The sequence below is a fragment of the Pungitius pungitius genome, chromosome 12 (assembly GCF_949316345.1).
Source record: "Pungitius pungitius chromosome 12, fPunPun2.1, whole genome shotgun sequence".
NCBI classification, from domain to species: Eukaryota; Metazoa; Chordata; class Actinopteri; order Perciformes; family Gasterosteidae; genus Pungitius; species Pungitius pungitius.
In genome coordinates this window covers 11049426-11069353 of record NC_084911.1, presented here as the reverse complement: position 1 = coordinate 11069353, position 19928 = coordinate 11049426, and the positions used below count along the sequence as shown (strand labels likewise).

The window sequence follows — 19928 nt, the reverse complement described above, 5'->3', positions numbered from 1 at the left end:
CTCGGTTGCCTTGCACCGCATTGTTCCGATATTTTCCAGTATCCCTGAACGCAGCAATAGAGCATGGTGTGAAATGAACCAATCAGAAGCCAGGAAATGTCAGCCCAGCCTATCGGCTGATGGGTGATTGGGACAAAACTCCCAGGAAGCCTCTCTTCCTCCGCACCTCTCTTATCCACACAAGGCAGGACAGAAGCTAAATTGCTGAGATCATTCGCACTGACACCTGCAAGATACTTCTGGAACCGTCTGAGAAAGAACATACGAAAGGTAAATGACCATTTTTTTGTCTTTTATTTTATTTTTTACTATTTGTTGATACTTTTTAAAACTCTGTCTCTTTTTGTCTCTCTCTGACCAAAAGAAAAAAAGTTGCGCTGCTCTGTCAGCCCCTGTGAAAACACGCCACATCATTGTTATTCCAGAGGTTTGAGTAATGATCACTGAGGGATGTCCTGGTATGCTGGCTATTTGCCAAAAGAATTTGCTGTCGGACCGGTTCGTAAATGAATGAATGAATGAATGAACTGTGAACTGTGCAAAGCCAGGCCGCTTTTATTGCACACGCTACGATGTCGAAACGGTGACGTCAAAAGTGAATAAAAGGAACCAACTTTCATCGTCTTACCTCGCAGTCTGTTTGATTTACCAGTAGTTAAACATGTGTTGGTCCAGACCCGTGTCTGACGTTGCCTCCTCCTCCTCCTTCTCTTCCTCCTCCTCCCAGTCATCCATCATCGCTTAAATGTTACTGTGCGTCATCTGAATCGGTGTTGTTGCTGATGCTGCGCGTTGATATTTAATACCTCTGACGGTCCGCTTTAGCAGAGAAAATCGATGATGAATGGATCCTGCTCGAGAGATTCGGATGATCCTGACCCGGGGACAGACGCGACGATCAATGATGAGAAAGGACCTTTACAAAGTGTGGAGCACACATCGGGGCTTTCAGCTTAATGCAACGCGCACTTTGCACGGACAGTGACTTTGATTTAGGAGAGATGCTCATTATTGAAACCCTGGGTTTGAGCATCAATAAGCCCTACTTCTCAACATCGACGCACATTTGATTTGAGGGAGAAACATTGATAATAGTAATAATTGATAATAGTTGATCAGCTGTTGTAGTTCGCCCAGTGTGTGTAACAGTTGATATGTGTCAATATTTCAAGAGAACGCTATTGCATTCAATTAGCCAAATTCTTTAAAAATACATTTGATCAAGTAGTATAGAATCTGACATTGCACATAGTGATGCAGCAGTAATGGCTACACCATGTTATTGTAGTCTAAATTACAGTGTAATTCATTTCCTATTTTCTCCTGATTTTTGGATCGTTGAAGGAAAAGTGATTTCCATGTGGAGTCCTATGTGTCTCCTCTCAGGAACCCGTACAGGAATAAGACAGACATTGTCGATCACATTTTGATTTATATGAGAACACTCGTATGGTCGGTTGCCTCCGGTTTAAAAAGGATCCACCCTTACGTCTTGCTGTATTTGTCCTGTTGGAGATGACCTCACCGAGAGAAGCTTGTTGCCAAAGTGTAAAGGTCCTTTTTGTAATCAAAATTTAGTGCTGCTAATAGTCTTTTCCTAGATCCCAGTCATGCTGGCGGCGGTCATTTGTAATCTGACTGTGCAAAAGGCCGGGGTCTGTTACCTGATCTCCTGACGCTCTGTTTTAATTCAAACTTGGCTGCATCTTTCAATTACTGAGATGCTGTCTTATTAACCTGACTACGAGACCATTTCTTGACTGTTCTGACAGAAAAAGGATGTTCTTTCTCATTCATAAAGGAGGTCTTGAATGACTTTAGAGAGCAGTAAAAGAAAAGATGATGCTATAATTCCACGTCTGTCTCTCTCTGCTTTTGTGTATCCCCCCCCCCCCCCCCTGCCCTCTCCCCATCTCTACCGACCCCTCTGCCTCTCCTCAGTGACCAGTCATGTCGGCCAAAGCCATCTCCGAGCAGACGGGCAAGGAGTTCCTCTACAAGCACATCTGCACGTCGGCGGCCGTGCAGAACCGATTCCGCTACGCCAACGTGACGGCCGAGACCGACTTGGACCGACTGGCGACGGAGCACCCGTGGCTGCTCACGGAGGTGAGGCCCGAGGCTGCGACGTGAGAGCGTCTCGGGCGAAACGCAGCAGTCGGACTTGGTGGCAAATGCATATGAACGCCCAATCAAGCACCGGCCTCCTCAAGGCTGCGCAGGGAAACCGAGCGCCTCTTCATGGAGACCATCGCTCATGCCGGCAGAGCCAAGTCGTAGTGGGACGTCGGATGACGGCTAAGAGGGGAAGAGTCCTCTCTTCCCCTCTTAGCCGGTTTTCTCACTCCTGCTCCGCCGGGGCAAGGAGAGAGTGACGGAGATCACCTTCCCCAGCCACGGCAGATAGATGGGCTGTTATAGAAGTTAATTGAATTACGTCGTGACTCATCTTGCAGGATTAGATGACATTCTCCCCCTCGCCCTCCCTCCCTCCCTCCCTCCCTCCTGGTTAAAGTTATTTTATTTATTTTTTTCCCTGGAAGGTACGGGGAGGATGTGGAGGGCAGATGCACAGAGATATGTGTAGTGGAATTGATTTAGAAATTGCATTAACTTTCTCCGTCATCCCTCTTTCGTTGCTCACTGGCGAGCACCCAGATACTAATGGCTCCACTGTCATGACTCATTCTCTTCATCTGTCCTGCGAGTGGGATTAAGCAGGCTCAGTTGGCGCTGTGTCAGATGTAGCGTCGCAGTTGCGTGAGAAGTAGAGATTCCTGCTCCAGGTGGTAAAAGGGTATCTGAATCTGGGATTTGCTGATAAATAATAACTCAACAGATGCTGCGCATTTTCAATTTCAATCATGGGACCCATTGTCCCGGCTGGATACCTGTTTTATTATCTTTGTGGAAAGATCCCTATTGAATGTAGTTGGATTTGGTTGTCAGTTATTTTGGAACAATAGTCCAACTCCCAAAAACACGGTTTACCTTTTAATATAAATCAAAATTTACATTGGAGTCAGGGTTACATTTGAGAAGTTCCACTTAAATATCTTTTCTCTTCAAGTACTTTGGTGACTGATCCACATTGCTGCAGATTATTTTATTTACTAACCATTTCAGAACTAATCATGAGTAGCGGTTGTGAAAAATATCTTCTCTTTTTACAGCAATCTGTCCAAAATACAAAGCACTGCAGTGTCTAAACCATCGCTTTTAATGTCGCTGAACGTGGGCATCTTTCTAAACTCATTGCCATCATTGATCTCCCCGCTGCAGAGGCTGGTGGTGAAGCCCGACCAGCTGATCAAGCGGCGTGGGAAGCTGGGCCTGGTCGGCGTCAACCTGGACCTGAGCGGCGTCCGGGAGTGGCTGAAGTCGCGCCTCATGAGAGAGACGACGGTACACCCTCCACTTCTCTGCTCCGCAATAAGCCGCCGGCGTGAATAAGCAGTCGCCATAACCGCAGCACAGAGGACCCCCTTTAGTGAGACGCGGCTCCGCCTCATAAAGCACGCAGCTGTGCTCCCGGAGACACTGGGATGGCTCGTAAAGCAGCGGGCCTCAGCGTTTGTGTTGCAGAAAATGTGTAGATGGATCTCTCCGGAGATGAGATGACGCTGCTCGGCAGTAAATAAGAATAAATGAAGCCACCGCTGTATTATGGCTAGGGATTTTTTACATTAAAGGTACTGGTATGCCATCTTTATTGTCCTCTTAAGAGTATACGTAGAATAGAGATAAAGTAAAGAGGATACAGATCACTTTAACTGCTCTTCTTTCTTGTGGTTAAATTGATCCATTCATAGCCAAAGTGCCTTCACAGCATTAAGGGGTTAAAGGCCTTTCCTTTCTCTTTTTTTTTTTCTCACCCTGGAACACGGTAATGGAGGTCAGCTCATTCATCAGAATCGGCCTGAACCCATTGTGGGTGTTTTTCTTCTTCACATTTGGCATTCTGTTTTTCTACCGTCATAAACAGCCTTTTTCTCAGCAGACTTCAAAATGGCAACTCCCTCTCCGCAGCTTTTTCCTTTTTTTTCGTCCTGTTCTCTGCGGCTGGCTGCTCTCAGCCGGTCCCTGGTTACTTACGTGCCTGTTGGCCTTTAGCAAGAGGATCGATGACAGACCCTCCCAATGAGCTGTGGCTGTGTTAGGGGGGGCTTCTCCTAAGTAACACGTGACATTTTCTTCTTCCTCCTCCTTCTGACCTGTCTCCTCTTTCTATTGAAATGTTAATGGTCTTGGTTATTGTATCATTTTGATTCAATGTAGCTTTTGTCTCCTCCTCCCACCACCAGTCCAGGAAGCATGTCTGAAAATAAATGCAGAGACTGATACGTCCATATGTAAAAGCCCCTGTAAATTCATGATATGCTCTGTCTTTCTACTGTTTCTATCTACTAAGCATTTCATCTTCTTATAACTACTTTGTTGTTGGTCCTCAGGTGGGAAAAGCCAAGGGCGTACTCAAGAATTTCCTTATCGAGCCTTTTGTCCCCCATAAGCAGGTAAAGCTCCGTTGTTACCTGCCTTATTCACATGTTCCCACTACTCCCAGCAGGCACTAATGGCTGCGATAATACAAATGTCTGGTTCTCCAGGAGGAGGAGTTCTACCTGTGCATCTACGCCGCCCGCGAGGGCGACTACGTGCTGTTCCACCACGAGGGAGGGGTGGATGTGGGAGATGTGGATGCCAAGGCGCAGAAGCTGCTCATTGCGGTGGATGAAAAGATCAGTGAGGACTCTGTGAAGAAAGCGCTGCTGACTCACGTCCCCCGCGACAAGAAAGCGTGAGTTGGATGGAAGCGTTTGTTCTTCTTCACGTGTGCAAAACTTCAGCTTTGTGTCAATGAGGACGGTTCAAAACAAAGGTATCCTGCAGCAATACAGTTTGTGTGAAATCTAAAGCCAAATAACAGCCTGACCAAGTGTTCCTGGTTTTAATCTGCACTTTAAATTGTCAGTGCTTTATACTTTAATGTTTGCATTGAATGGTAAGGCTCAAAGAAATAAATCAAACCATATCATTAAACCAAGAGCTTTGTGATACTCACAACTCAAATTAAATTGTTCATGCACCCTTTTTCAATATATTGGCTTTTTAGTATAAGATGTTGTATTGTATCTGTGTTTCTAGTTAAGCACTCCGAAAGATGTTGGGATATATCTGGGTTGCTTTTAAAAGGGCCCATAACAGGGACTACTTTCCATTTTGTAATTAAACGAATGGAGGCAAAAGGGTCACACAAATGGCTCAAGAGAAAGCACTTTAATATTGGCAGTAAATGTGGGAGGAGGAGGGGGAGCAGCAGTTGGGCGAGGTGGAGGATGGAGAGTTTCCATCAGACAAATGAGAAACTGTCCGTCCCCTTCGCCCGTCTTCGATCTTATTTTTTATTTATTTTTATACACCACCTCTACATTCAGAGCACGTCCGTTAATTTTGATGGGTACGATAGCGAGGCCCAGCCCGCCCTATCCGTCTCCCCAGCAGACCTCCAAAAACAAAGAAGAAGGAGCCGCCCCCAGCGCACCTCCTCACCCCCCCCCCCCCCTTCTCCTCTCGCTCTGGATTCAAAACAAAAGCCTCACTCGGCCAGTTTTCGTTGCCCTCCCGTCAGAGCCAGACGTGGGGAAGATGCGTCACTCTGGGGTTTTGGGTCACAGCCCCCCCCTCCCTCCCTGCCCCGCTCCTCCCCCACAGGCCAGTCGGCCTGCTGACAACCGGCTGACTGGGCTACTCAGGCTGCACGCCTCCTGACAGGCAGGAGAGCAAAAGGCGGCCTCCCCCATCTCCTCCTCAACCCTCACTGCTCTGTTTTGACATGTGCGAGAAGAAATAAATTAGTTTATTATTATTTATTTTTCTTCTCTCCAGCAGCTAATTTACCAGAGCACTGTTTGCAGCTCGAGCTCGACTATGACAATCTGTCAGTGACATGGCCTGTTGTTGGTCACGCTTTGAATTACGTTGAAGTAATGACTTAAATGTATTATAATTATACGTCAAGGTATATTTAGCATGTCACTAAAATCCTGACTGGCTTTTTGTGCATTTAGTTAATCATTTATTTTCTTTTTAGAATTATTTTTTTAAAATTGATCCTTCCCTTTTGATTTACATATTTGAATAGTCCACCTAAACAGACACAGATACGACAGTCTGTCTGTTTCAACTATATTGTGGCTCGGCCTCTTTAGCATTTCGACATGATTAACAGCACGTCCTCGGTCACTAGTGGTGCTGAAGCTACGGATCCGAGCGTTGAATGAGCAGAATGTCGTCTCTCCGCAGGGTCCTGGCCAGCTTCATTGTCGGGCTCTTCAACCTTTACGAGGACCTGTTCTTCACATACCTGGAGATCAATCCAGTGGGTGGGTTGGCTGGTTGTTGTTTTTTTCTATACTCGTACGTTGTTGATCTGAATCGTCTGATCAAGCAATCGCGTTGGCATAAACATTTTGTTCCAACATAAATATGTCATCGGTTTATGAAATTTGAAAGGGGGCATCAAAAGGAAATTGGAGATGAAAACCTCAATGCATAATAAAACATCTTCTTAAAGCCAAGAGGCAGAACTTTATTCTTGTTCATTTTCTTTACAAGAGGAGGAAACCATTTAATAATTCAAGCACTTCCTGTTTGATGAACTGTATTTAAAATAGAATAATTAGACCCCAGTATGTGCCTTCTGGCAGCTGTTTGTGTGGATGTTGCTGCTTTGATTTCGTGCCACCTCCTCCCCATCTTCACTTTCCTTCCACCTCCTGCAGGGACGACCGTGAGGGTTGTGGTCACTTGTGCCCGAGGCAAGGTCCTCCCTGGCCCGACTAATGAAACTCAGTGGGTGGGTGTTTGTGAACCTTGTCGGAGTATAGATCTCTTTTAATCTGTTTCCTCTTTCTCAGTGGTCACAAAAGATGGAGTTTACGTGCTGGACATGGCGGCCAAGATCGATGCCACGGCCGATTACATCTGCAAGGCCAAGTGGGGAGACGTGGAGTTCCCTCCACCCTTCGGCCGGGAGGCTTATCCTGAGGTGAGGGACAGAGGGACAAGCTCGTTAGGAGTGTTAAGTGAGAAATGTAAATTACGCAAAAGATCGACCTTTTATTATTAGTTGGAATGCTTCAAGCATTCCAAGTATTGTTCTTCTAATCTTTATTAGTTGGAATGCTTCAAGCATTCCAAGTATTGTTCTTCTAATCTTTATTAGTTGGAATGCTTCAAGCATTCCAAGTATTGTTCTTCTTTTCTTTATTCCGCCTTTTTTTTATTCTATTTCTTCCGCCGCACCTTTCAACTCCTTCACACTTTCAGCTATTAAGACCATTCAAATATTAAAATGTTCAGCTCCTTCAGGGGAGGGGTGCTATGACTTTTCAGCTTTTTAGCTCTTATAATTGAATTAATATAAATTAAAAACATCAAACTTTTTAACATGGTTTCCAATGGATTAAATTTTCAAATCCTCTCAAAACTTGTTCAACTTTCAACTTTTTCAGCTTTTCCAATCTTTCAGCTAGAGACACCATTTAAACTTTAAAATGTTGCCACAAGTCTTAACAATTTCATTAAAAAAACAGCTTGTTGATATCTATTTTAGTTTTTTCATAATCACTAATTATGTTTCATTAGTTTTGGGGTTTCTTTCGAATTTAGAGTGGAGTTTTCCAGATTGTCCCGGGATTTAGAGTGAGCGCTGTGTCAGGATTCAGTAAAAAAAAAGAGGCACTTTTATCTTTACGGCCACAATATTCACTTTTCAGCCTTCATTTAAAAAGAAAACATTAGCTGTGCTTGTGCTGGTTGGACTCGTATAAGTTTGGAATCTCAGAGTTATTTACTTTTTGTGTGAGGAGCCCGATTGTGAGACAAAGTCTGCCCCGAGCCCCATAAGCTTCCATACAAATCTGCCGACATTTTTAAAAAAAACACACAGACGGTACACTGTTTGTAAACGGCTGTTTGAGCAGTTTTAAAACACATAGAGACATAAAAACTACACTCATGCGTTCGGTAGAGTCTTGGGTCCCTCAAAATGCCATTATTTTTTGGCTACCACAAATAGTTTTGCTCCAGGAAGCATTTGTTTGAGGTGTGGATTTTGTCTAAATCTCTTCACTCTCTTCACTTTGAGCTCATTAGCGACCAGCTGTTGATCGATGGCCATAAAGACGTAGCTCAGGAGTCATCCACTGCGCAGGGACGTGTAGGTTTAACCGTGTTTAGCTAACCGTACATGGACGTGTAGGTTTAACCGTGTTTAGCTAACCGTACATGGACGTGTAGGTTTAACCGTGTTTAGCTAACCGTACATGGACGTGTAGGTTTAACCGTGTTTAGCTAACCGTACGTATGGACGTGCGTGTCGTGAGTTGGGACGGAGACCCGGGACGAGCAGACCGTAAGTAATGTGGAGGCTGGACCGTAAGATATTTCAAACATGTGAGAGCGATAAGTGATAGAGTGCTAGCTAGCTAAACTGCTAACGAGGCTACTCCCCGCTGGAAACTTAAAGCGGGGGTGTGACGTTGTTCATTCGGTGTTGTCATTAAGCTGCAGGCACGTGAGTTTATTTTCTTACGCGAGTGATACTATTAATAACCTTTTCGCGGACCGCAAGAAGGTCCGTTAGCACGTCAAAAGTTACGGGGGAGGGGCGTGACGTTGTTCTTTCGGTGATTGAGCTGCAGACACGTGAGTTTGTTTTCTTACGCGAATGACAGGAGATCGTTTGGTCTTTATTTTACGCAACAAAGCGTCAACTTAATATACTATTAATAACCTTCATCGGACCGCAAGAAGGTCCGTCGGTTAATAAGCACGTCAAAAGTTACGGTGGACCAGCCGGGGTTAGGGGGGAGGAGGGGGTCCGCTGGTGGGCGAAACTGCGCACTGAGGAGTGAACAATTGTAATCGAGATGGGGGCTGTAGTATTTGTGTGTGTCCACTAACATTTAATTGTCCAAGTGAAACACGTAGTACTTGTATTAGTCATTGGCGCTGTATGCGTCCATCTTTATTTCACAAAACCGCGCATCTCTATGACGTCATCAAAACATGACGGTTAACTTATCCGGAAGTATCCAGGGGCGTTTTTGATGGGACCGACCGCCACGAAGCTCTCAGTAATTTCTACACTATTTGCAAACTTTTGAGGCACTCACCAACCATGCAAAATGGTTTATTTTGACTTGTTGCCAGGATCTTCTCCTGTCTTGTTTATTCTGTGCACATGGGCAGGTGCCACTGTGTATGGTAGGTTGTGTCATCAGTGTATTAATGGGTGAGAGATGTCATCTAGTATTAAAGGGCTTTGAGTAGTCAGAAGACTAGCAAAGCGGTGTACAAGTCCATTTACCAAGTTCATTATTAAGTTTGAATGAAAAAGATTCAGCAATGTTTAGAAGTAATTTAAGCATTTATTAGTTCTGTATTTTGTCAAATTCATAGAAGCTTCCCCCATTTCTGTTTTTTCCAATTCTTTCAAGTTCATTTCAGCTTTTCTCATTTCTGTATTTTCAGCAATTTTTAAATGTATTTCAGCCTTTTCTATTTCAGCAATGTTTAGAATAATTTCAGTGTGTTGCATTTTAAGCAACTTTTTGAAATTAATTTCAGCTTTTATAATTTCTGTGATTTCAAATTCATAGAAGCTTCTCCCATTTCAGTTTTTTTGCAATTGTTTCAAGTTCATTTCAGCTTTTCTCATTTCTGTATTTTCAGCCATTTTTAAATGTATTTCAGCCTTTTCTATTCTTTCAGCAATGTTTAGAATAATTTCAGCTTGTTTCATTTCTGTACTTTAAGCAACTTTTTGAAATTAATTTCAGCTTTTTGCATTCCAACGCATTTTCAGCAGGAAATGCATTTTCTAGTTAGTTGGAATGCTTCAAGCATTCCAAGTATTGTTCTTCTAATCTTTATTCCGCCTTATTCATCTTCTTCATATTATTATTCTTCTATTTCTTCCGCCGCACCTTTCAACTCCTTCACACTTTCAGCTATTAAGACCATTCAAATATTAAAATGTTCAGCTCATTCAGGGGAGGGGTGCTATGACTTTTCAGCTTTTTAGCTCTTATAATTGAATTAATATAAATTAATATCTTCAACCTTTTTAACATGGTTTCCTAATGGATTCAATTTTCAAATCCTTTCAAAACTTCTTCAACTTTCAACTTTTTCAGCTTTTCCAATCTTTCAGCTAGAGACACCATTTAAACTTTAAAATGTTGACACAAGTCTTAACAATTTCCTAAAAAAAACAGCTTGTTGATATCTATTATAGTTTTTTCATAACCACTCATTATGTTTCACTAGTTTTGGGGTCCTTTTCGAATTTAGAGTGAGCGCTAGAGTGCGGGCAAAGTCGGAAGACAAGAGAGGGTCCATGTTTTGTAAACTGTTGGTAGAGCAGTTTTAAAAGACATAAAGACATAAAAACTACACTCAAACGTTCGGTAGAGTCTTGTGTCGCTCAAAATGTAATTATTTTTTGGCTACTCCAAATAGTTTTGCTCCAGGAAGCATTTGTTTGAGGTGTGGGTTCTCGGTAACTGTCTGTGAGCTAAGTGCACCTTGCTCCGTTGCCGCGCCAACGAGCTGGGGCTCTTTCTGTGACTCACAGCTGATCCTAATTAGCTGATTAGTGCAGCCTGACATGACCTCCTTCTCTCCACCTTCTCTCATCATTTCAAACCCCCATGGAGGGAGTTCTTACTGTAATGTTTGATGAGGCCTATTAAATAATATATACTGTCTCTCAACCCCCCCACCCACTCCCCCAATACCATCATTTCAAAATAAAAGCTGCAGTGATTATGTTATTTAAACATGAAGCTTAGGATTCAGCTGTTTCGTTGAATACTTATTGCGCTTTCAAATAGTACTACAACCACTACTAATATTTCTAGTACTTCTAGTAGTACTTCTAGTATTTAAACTGGTATTATTACTAAAATACTTTTACTACTAGTATTTCAACCCAATGGAGGGAATTCTTACTGTAATGTTTGATGAGGCCTATTAAATAATATATACTGTCTCTCAACCCCCCACCCCGCCACCCACTCACCCAATACCATCATTTCAAAATAAAAAGCTGCAGTGATTATGTTATTTAAACATAAAGCTTAGGATTCAGCTGTTTCGTTGAATACTTATTGCGCTTTCAAATAGTACTACAACCACTACTAGAATGTCTAGTACTTCTAGTAGTACTTCTAGTATTTCAACTGGTATTATTACTAAAATACTTTTACTACTAGTATTTCAACCCAATGGAGGGAATTCTTACTGTAATGTTTGATGAGGCCTATTAAATAATATATACTGTCTCTCAACCCCTGCACCTACTCACCCACTCCCCCAATACCATCATTTCAAAATAAAAGCTGCAATGATTATCTAATTTAGCCATGAAGCTTAGGATGAAGCTGTTTTGTTAAATACGTATTGCTCTTTCAAATAGTACTACAACCACTACTAATATTTCTAGTACTTCTAGTAGTACTTCTAGTATTTCAACTGGTAGTATTACTAAAATGACTTTTACTACTACTAATATTACTAGTACTACTAGTATTTCAACCCCAATGGTGGGAATTCTTACTGTAATGTTTGATGAGGCCCATCAATTAATAACTTTAGTTTTCTTAGCTTAGGGCGACTGTGGGTGAGTGGGGAGCGCGGGCGGCCGTCCTCCAATCAGAGGGTTGGCGGTCTGATCCCAGGCCTGGCTAACCTGTATGTCACTGTGTCCTTGGGCAAGACACTTGATCCCAGAATTGTTCCTCTAGCTGTGACTACACTGTGTGAATGTTAGTTACTGGTTGGGCAGGTGCCACTGTGTATGGTAGGTCCTGTCATTGGTGTGTGAATGGGTGAATGATGTTATGTAGTGTTAAGGTGCTTTGAGTGGTCAGAAGACTAGAAGAGCGCTGTACAAATCTATTTTACCAAGTCCATTTGGTTTGAATAACAAACAGTCTGTCTCTCAAACCCCCCCACCCAATTCCATTATTTCAAAATAAAAGCCTCAATGATTATCTGTACCTCAACAATGGGTACACCACAATTGCTTTCAAATACTAGTGAAACTAGTACTTACTTCTTCTACTGCTGCTAGTACCACTAGTACCACAATTACAACTATAGTACTAAACTTTATATTACTACAAAAAATGTATTTTTTAATTCTCAGCTTTTCCTATTTCTATTATTTCAGCTTTTATTATTTGTGTTTTCAAATTCATAGAAGCTTCTCCCATTTCTTTTTTTGCAATTCTTTCAAGTTCATTTCAGCTTTTCTCATTTCTGTAATTTCAGCAATTTTAAATGTATTTCAGCCTTTTCTATTTCAGCAATGTTTAGAAAATTTCTGTATTTTCAGCCATTTTTAAATGTATTTCAGCTTGTTTCAATTCTGTACTTTAAGCAACTTTTTCATATTATTTTCAGCCTGCATTCCAACGCATTTTCAGCAGGAAATGCATTTTCTAGTTCCGCCTTATTCTACTATTTCTTCCGCCGCACCTTTCAACTCCTTCACACTTTCAGCTATTAGGACCATTCAAATATTAAAATGTTCAGCTCATTCAGGGGAGGGGTGCTATGACTTTTCAGCTTTTTAGCTCTTATAATTGAATTAATATAAATTAATATCTTCAACCTTTTTAACATGGTTTCCTAATGGATTAAATTTTCAAATCCTTTCAAAACTTCTTCAACTTTCAACTTTTTCAGCTTTTCCAATCTTTCAGCTAGAGACACCATTTAAACTTTAAAATGTTGACACAAGTCTTAACAATTTTATTAAAAAAACAGCTTGTTGATATCTATTATACTTTTTTCATAACCACTAATTATGTTTCAGTAGTTTTGGGGTTTCTTTCGAATTTAGAGTGGAGTTTTCCGGATGGTCCCGCGATTTAGAGTGAGCGCCTTGTCAGGATTCAGTAAAAAAAAAGAGGCACTTTTATCTTTACGGCCACAATATTCACTTTTCAGCCTTCATTTAAAAAGAAAACATTAGCCGTGCTTGTGCTGGTTGGACTCGTATAAGTTTGAAATCTCAGAGTCATTTACTTTTTGCGTGAGGAGCCCGATTGTGAGACAAAGTCTGCCCCGAGCCCCATAAGCTTCCATACAAATCTGCCGACATTTAAAAAAAAAAAACACAGCCGGTACACTTTTTGTAAACGGCTGTTTGAGCAGTTTTAAAACACACAGAGACATAAAAACTACACTCATGCGTTTGATAGGGTCTTGGGTCTCTCAAAATGTCATTATTTTTTGGCTACCCCATATAGTTTTGCTCCAGGAAGCATTTGTTTGAGGTGTGGATTTTGTCTAAATATCTTCACTCTCTTCGCCGTGAGCTAATTAGCGACCAGCTGTTGATCTATGGCCATAAAGACGTAGCTCAGGGACGTGCAGGTTTAACCGTGGTTAGATAACGGTACGTATGGACGTGCAGGTTTAACCGTGGTTAGATAACGGTACGTATGGACGTGCGTGTCGTGAGTTGGGACGGAGACCCGGGATGAGCAGACCGTAAGTAATGTGGAGGCTGGACCGTAAGATATTTGAGACATGTGAGAGCCATAAGTACTAGATTGCTAGCTAGCTATACTGCTAACAAGGCTACTCCCCGCTGGAGACATAAACCGTGGGTGTGACGTTGTTCATTCGGTGTTGTCATTAAGCTGCAGGCACGTGAGTTTATTTTCTTACGCGAGTGATACTATTAATAACCTTTTCGCGGACCGCAAGAAGGTCCGTAGGTTAATAAGCACGTCAAAAGTTACGGGGAGTGGCGTGACGTTGTTCCTTCGGGGATTGAGCTGCAGATACGTGAGTTTGTTTTCTTACGCGAATGACAGGAGATCGTTTGGTCTTTATTTTACACAACAGAGCGTCAACTTAATATACTATTAATAACCTTCATCGGACCGCAAGAAGGTCCGTCAGTTAATAAGCACGTCAAAAGTTACGGTGGACCAGCCGGGGTTAGGGGGGAGGAGGGGGTTCGCTGGTGGGCGAAACTGCGCACTGAGGAGTGAACAATTGTAATCGAGATGGGGGCTGTAGTATTTGTGTGTCCACTAACATTTAATTGTCCAAGTGAAACACGTAGTACTTGTATTAGTCATTGGCGCTGTATGCGTCCATGTTTATTTCACAAAACCGCGCATCTTTATGACATCATCAAGACATGACGGTTAACTTTTTCGGAAGTATCCAGGGGCGTTTCTGATGGGACCGCCACGAAGCTTTCAGTAATTTCTACACTATTTGCAAACTTTTGAGGCACTCACCAACCATGCAAAATGTTTTTATATTTTATTTTGACTTGTTGCCAGGATCTTCTCCTGTCTTGTTTATTCTGTGCACATGGGCAGGTGCCACTGTGTATGGTAGGTTGTGTCATCAGTGTATTAATGAGTGAGAGATGTCATCTAGTATTAAAGCTCTTTGAGTTGTCAGAAGACTAGCAAAGCGGTGTACAAGTTCATTAAGTTTGAATGAAAAAGATTCAGCAATGTTTAGAAGTAATTTAAGCTTTTATTAGTTCTGTATTTTGTCAAATTTATAGAAGCTTCCCCCATTTCTGTTTTTTCCAATTCTTTCAAGTTCGTTTCAGCTTTTCTCATTTCTGTATTTTTAGCAATTTTTAAATGTATTTCAGCCTTTTTTATTTCAGCAATGTTTAGAATAATTTCAGCTTTTATTATTTCTGTGATATCAAATTCATAGAAGCTTCTCCCATTTCTGTTTTTTTGATATTCTTTCAAGTTCATTTCAGCTTTTCTCATTCATGTATTTCAGCTTTTTCTATTCTTTCAGCAATGTTTAAAATAATTTCAGCTTGTTGCATTTAAAGCAACTTTTTGAAATTAATTCCAGCTTTTATTATTTCTGTGATTTCAAATTCATAGAAGCTTCTCCCATTTCAGTTTTTTTGCAATTGTTTCAAGTTCATTTCAGCTTTACTCATTTCTGTATTTTCAGCCATTTTAAAATGTATTTCAGCTTTTTCTATTCTTTCAGCAATATTTAGAATAATTTCAGCTTGTTTCATTTCTGTACTTTAAGCAACTTTTTGAAATTAACTTCAGCTTTTTGCATTCCAACGCATTTTCAGCAGGAAATGCATTTTCTAGTTAGTTGGAATGCTTCAAGCATTCCAAGTATTGTTCTTCTTTTCTTTATTCCGCCATATTATTATTCTATTTCTTCCGCCGCACCTTTCAACTCCTTCACGCTTTCAGCTATTAAGACCATTCAAATATTAAAATGTTCAGCTCATTCAGGGGAGGGGTGCTATGACTTTTCAGCTTTTTAGCTCTTATAATTGAATTAATATAAATTAATATCTTCAACCTTTTTAACATGGTTTCCTAATGGATTAAATTTTCAAATCCTTTCAAAACTTCTTCAACTTTCAACTTTTTCAGCTTTTCCAATCTTTCAGCTAGAGACACCATTTAAACTTTAAAATGTTGACACAAGTCTTAACAATTTTATTAAAAAAACAGCTTGTTGATATCTATTATACTTTTTTCATAACCACTAATTATGTTTCAGTAGTTTTGGGGTTTCTTTCGAATTTAGAGTGGAGTTTTCCGGATGGTCCCGCGATTTAGAGTGAGCGCCTTGTCAGGATTCAGTAAAAAAAAAAGAGGCACTTTTATCTTTACGGCCACAATATTCACTTTTCAGCCTTCATTTAAAAAGAAAACATTAGCCGTGCTTGTGCTGGTTGGACTCGTATAAGTTTGAAATCTCAGAGTCATTTACTTTTTGCGTGAGGAGCCCGATTGTGAGACAAAGTCTGCCCCGAGCCCCATAAGCTTCCATACAAATCTGGCGACATTTAAAAAAAATAAACACAGCCGGTACACTTTTTGTAAACGGCTGTTTGAGCAGTTTTAAAACACACAGAGACATAAAAACTACACTCATGCGTTTGATAGGGTCTTGGGTCTCTCAAAATGTCATTATTTTTTGGCTACCCCATATAGTTTTGCTCCAGGAAGCATTTGTTTGAGGTGTGGATTTTGTCTAAATCTCTTCACTCTCTTCGCCGTGAGCTAATTAGCGACCAGCTGTTGATCTATGGCCATAAAGACGTAGCTCAGGGACGTGCAGGTTTAACCGTGGTTAGATAACGGTACGTATGGACGTGCAGGTTTAACCGTGGTTAGATAACTGTACGTATGGACGTGCAGGTTTAACCGTGGTTAGATAACGGTACGTATGGACGTGCGTGTCGTGAGTTGGGACGGAGACCCGGGATGAGCAGACAGTAAGTAATGTGGAGGCTGGACCGTAAGATATTTGAGACATGTGAGAGCCATAAGTACTAGATTGCTAGCTAGCTATACTGCTAACAAGGCTACTCCCCGCTGGAGACATAAACCGTGGGTGTGACGTTGTTCCTTCGGTGTTGTCATTAAGCTGCAGGCACGTGAGTTTATTTTCTTACGCGAGTGATACTATTAATAACCTTTTCGCGGACCGCAAGAAGGTCCGTAGGTTAATAAGCACGTCAAAAGTTACGGGGAGTGGCGTGACGTTGTTCCTTCGGGGATTGAGCTGCAGATACGTGAGTTTGTTTTCTTACGCGAATGACAGGAGATCGTTTGGTCTTTATTTTACACAACAGAGCGTCAACTTAATATACTATGAATAACCTTCATCGGACCGCAAGAAGGTCCGTCAGTTAATAAGCACGTCAAAAGTTACGGTGGACCAGCCGGGGTTAGGGGGGAGGAGGGGGTTCGCTGGTGGGCGAAACTGCGCACTGAGGAGTGAACAATTGTAATCGAGATGGGGGCTGTAGTATTTGTGTGTGTCCACTAACATTTAATTGTCCAAGTGAAACACGTAGTACTTGTATTAGTCATTGGCGCTGTATGCGTCCATGTTTATTTCACAAAACCGCGCATCTTTATGACGTCATCAAGACATGACGGTTAACTTATCCGGAAGTATCCAGGGGCGTTTCTGATGGGACCGCCACGAAGCTTTCAGTAATTTCTACACTATTTGCAAACTTTTGAGGCACTCACCAACCATGCAAAATGTTTTTATATTTTATTTTGACTTGTTGCCAGGATCTTCTCCTGTCTTGTTTATTCTGTGCACATGGGCAGGTGCCACTGTGTATGGTAGGTTGTGTCATCAGTGTATTAATGAGTGAGAGATGTCATCTAGTATTAAAGCTCTTTGAGTTGTCAGAAGACTAGCAAAGCGGTGTACAAGTTCATTAAGTTTGAATGAAAAAGATTCAGCAATGTTTAGAAGTAATTTAAGCTTTTATTAGTTCTGTATTTTGTCAAATTCATAGAAGCTTCCCCCATTTCTGTTTTTTCCAATTCTTTCAAGTTCGTTTCAGCTTTTCTCATTTCTGTATTTTTAGCAATTTTTAAATGTATTTCAGCCTTTTTTATTTCAGCAATGTTTAGAATAATTTCAGCTTTTATTATTTCTGTGATATCAAATTCATAGAAGCTTCTCCCATTTCTGTTTTTTTGATATTCTTTCAAGTTCATTTCAGCTTTTCTCATTCATGTATTTCAGCTTTTTCTATTCTTTCAGCAATGTTTAAAATAATTTCAGCTTGTTGCATTTTAAGCAACTTTTTGAAATTAATTCCAGCTTTTATTATTTCTGTGATTTCAAATTCATAGAAGCTTCTCCCATTTCAGTTTTTTTGCAATTGTTTCAAGTTCATTTCAGCTTTACTCATTTCTGTATTTTCAGCCATTTTAAAATGTATTTCAGCTTTTTCTATTCTTTCAGCAATATTTAGAATAATTTCAGCTTGTTTCATTTCTGTACTTTAAGCAACTTTTTGAAATTAACTTCAGCTTTTTGCATTCCAACGCATTTTCAGCAGGAAATGCATTTTCTAGTTCCGACTTATTCATCTTCTTCATATTATTCTATTTCTTCCGCCGCACCTTTCAACTCCTTCACACTTTCAGCTATTAAGACCATTCAAATATTAAAATGTTCAGCTCATTCAGGGGAGGGGTGCTATGACTTTTCAGCTTTTTAGCTCTTATAATTGAATTAATATAAATTAATATCTTCAACCTTTTTAACATGGTTTCCTAATGGATTAAATTTTCAAATCCTTTCAAAACTTCTTCAACTTTCAACTTTTTCAGCTTTTCCAATCTTTCAGCTAGAGACACCATTTAAACTTTAAAATGTTGACACAAGTCTTAACAATTTTATAAAAAAAACAGCTTGTTGATATCTATTATAGTTTTTTCATAAACACTAATTATGTTTCATTAGTTTTGGGGTTTCTTTCGAATTTAGAGTGGAGTTTTCCGGATTGTCCCGCGATTTAGAGTGAGCGCCGTGTGAGGATTCAGTAAAAAAAAAGAGGCACTTTTATCTTTACGGCCACAATATTCACTTTTCAGCCTTCATTTAAAAAGAAAACATTAGCCGTGCTTGTGCTGGTTGGACTCGTATAAGTTTGGAATGTCAGAGTTATTTACTTTTTGCGTGAGGAGCCTGATTGTGAGACAAAGTCTGCCCCGAGCCCCATACGCTTCCATACAAATCTGCCGACATTTAAAAAAAAAAAAACACAGCCGGTACACTTTTTGTAAACGGCTGTTTGAGCAGTTTTAAAACACATAGAGACATACAAACTACACTCAAACGTTCGGTAGAGTCTTGTGTCTCTCAAAATGTCATTATTTTTTGGCTACTCCAAATAGTCTTGCTCCAGGAAGCATTTGTTTGAGGTGTGGATTTTGTCTAAATCTCTTCACTCTCTTCGCCGTGAGCTAATTAGCGATCAGCTGTTGATCTATGGCCATAAAGACGTAGCTCAGGGACGTGCAGGTTTAACCGTGGTTAGATAACGGTACGTGTGGACGTGCGTGTCGTGAGTTGGGACGGAGACCCGGGATGAGCAGACCGTAAGTAATGTGGAGGCTGGACGGTAAGATATTTGAGACATGTGAGAGCCATAAGTACTAGAGTGCTAGCTAGCTAAACTGCTAACGAGGCTACTCCCCGCTGGAGACTTAAACCGTGGTTGTGACGTTGTTCCTTCGGTGTTGTCATTAAGCTGCAGGCACGTGAGTTTATTTTTTTACGCGAGTGATACTATTAATAACCTTTTCGCGGACCGCAAGAAGGTCCGTAGGTTAATAAGCACGTCAAAAGTTACGGGGAGTGGCGTGACGTTGTTCCTTCGGTGATTGAACTGCAGATACGTGAGTTTGTTTTCTTACGCGAATGACAGGAGATCGTTTGGTCTTTATTTTACGCAACAAAGCGTCAACTTAATATACTATTAATAACCTTCATCGGACCGCAAGAAGGTCCGTCAGTTAATAAGCACGTCAAAAGTTACGGTGGACCAGCCGGGGTTAGGGGGGAGGAGGGGGTCCGCTGGTGGGCGAAACTGCGCACTGAGGAGTGAACAATTGTAATCGAGATGGGGGCTGTAGTATTTGTGTGTGTGTCCACTAACATTTAATTGTCCAAGTGAAACACGTAGTACTTGTATTAGTCATTGGCGCTGTATGCGTCCATGTTTATTTCACAAAACCGCGCATCTTTATGACATCATCAAGACATGACGGTTAACTTATCCGGAAGTATCCAGGAGCGTTTTTGATGGCACCGCCACGAAGCTTTCAGTAATTTCTACACTATTTGCAAACTTTTGAGGCACTCACCAACCATGCAAAATGTTTTTATATTTTATTTTGACTTGTTGCCAGGATCTTCTCCTGTCTGGTTTATTCTGTGCACATGGGCAGGTGCCACTGTGTATGGTAGGTTGTGTCATCAGTGTATTAATGGGTGAGAGATGTCATCTAGTATTAAAGCGCTTTGAGTTGTCAGAAGACTAGCAAAGCGGTGTACAAGTT

General features: G+C 41.1%; 1 protein-coding gene across 1 annotated transcript in view; it reads left to right on the top strand.

Moving 5' to 3' along the window:
- The first annotated feature begins 137 nt into the window (after positions 1–137).
- Positions 138–19928, top strand: part of aclya (ATP citrate lyase a) — a 28728-nt gene continuing 8937 nt past the window's right edge. The window contains exons 1-7 of the mRNA XM_037475522.2: positions 138–270; positions 1942–2109; positions 3283–3405; positions 4452–4514; positions 4608–4798; positions 6304–6383; positions 6918–7048. Coding sequence (XP_037331419.2) covers positions 1951–2109; positions 3283–3405; positions 4452–4514; positions 4608–4798; positions 6304–6383; positions 6918–7048 — 747 coding nt within the window. The 5' untranslated portion in view covers positions 138–270; positions 1942–1950. The remainder of the gene's footprint in view (positions 271–1941; positions 2110–3282; positions 3406–4451; positions 4515–4607; positions 4799–6303; positions 6384–6917; positions 7049–19928) is intronic.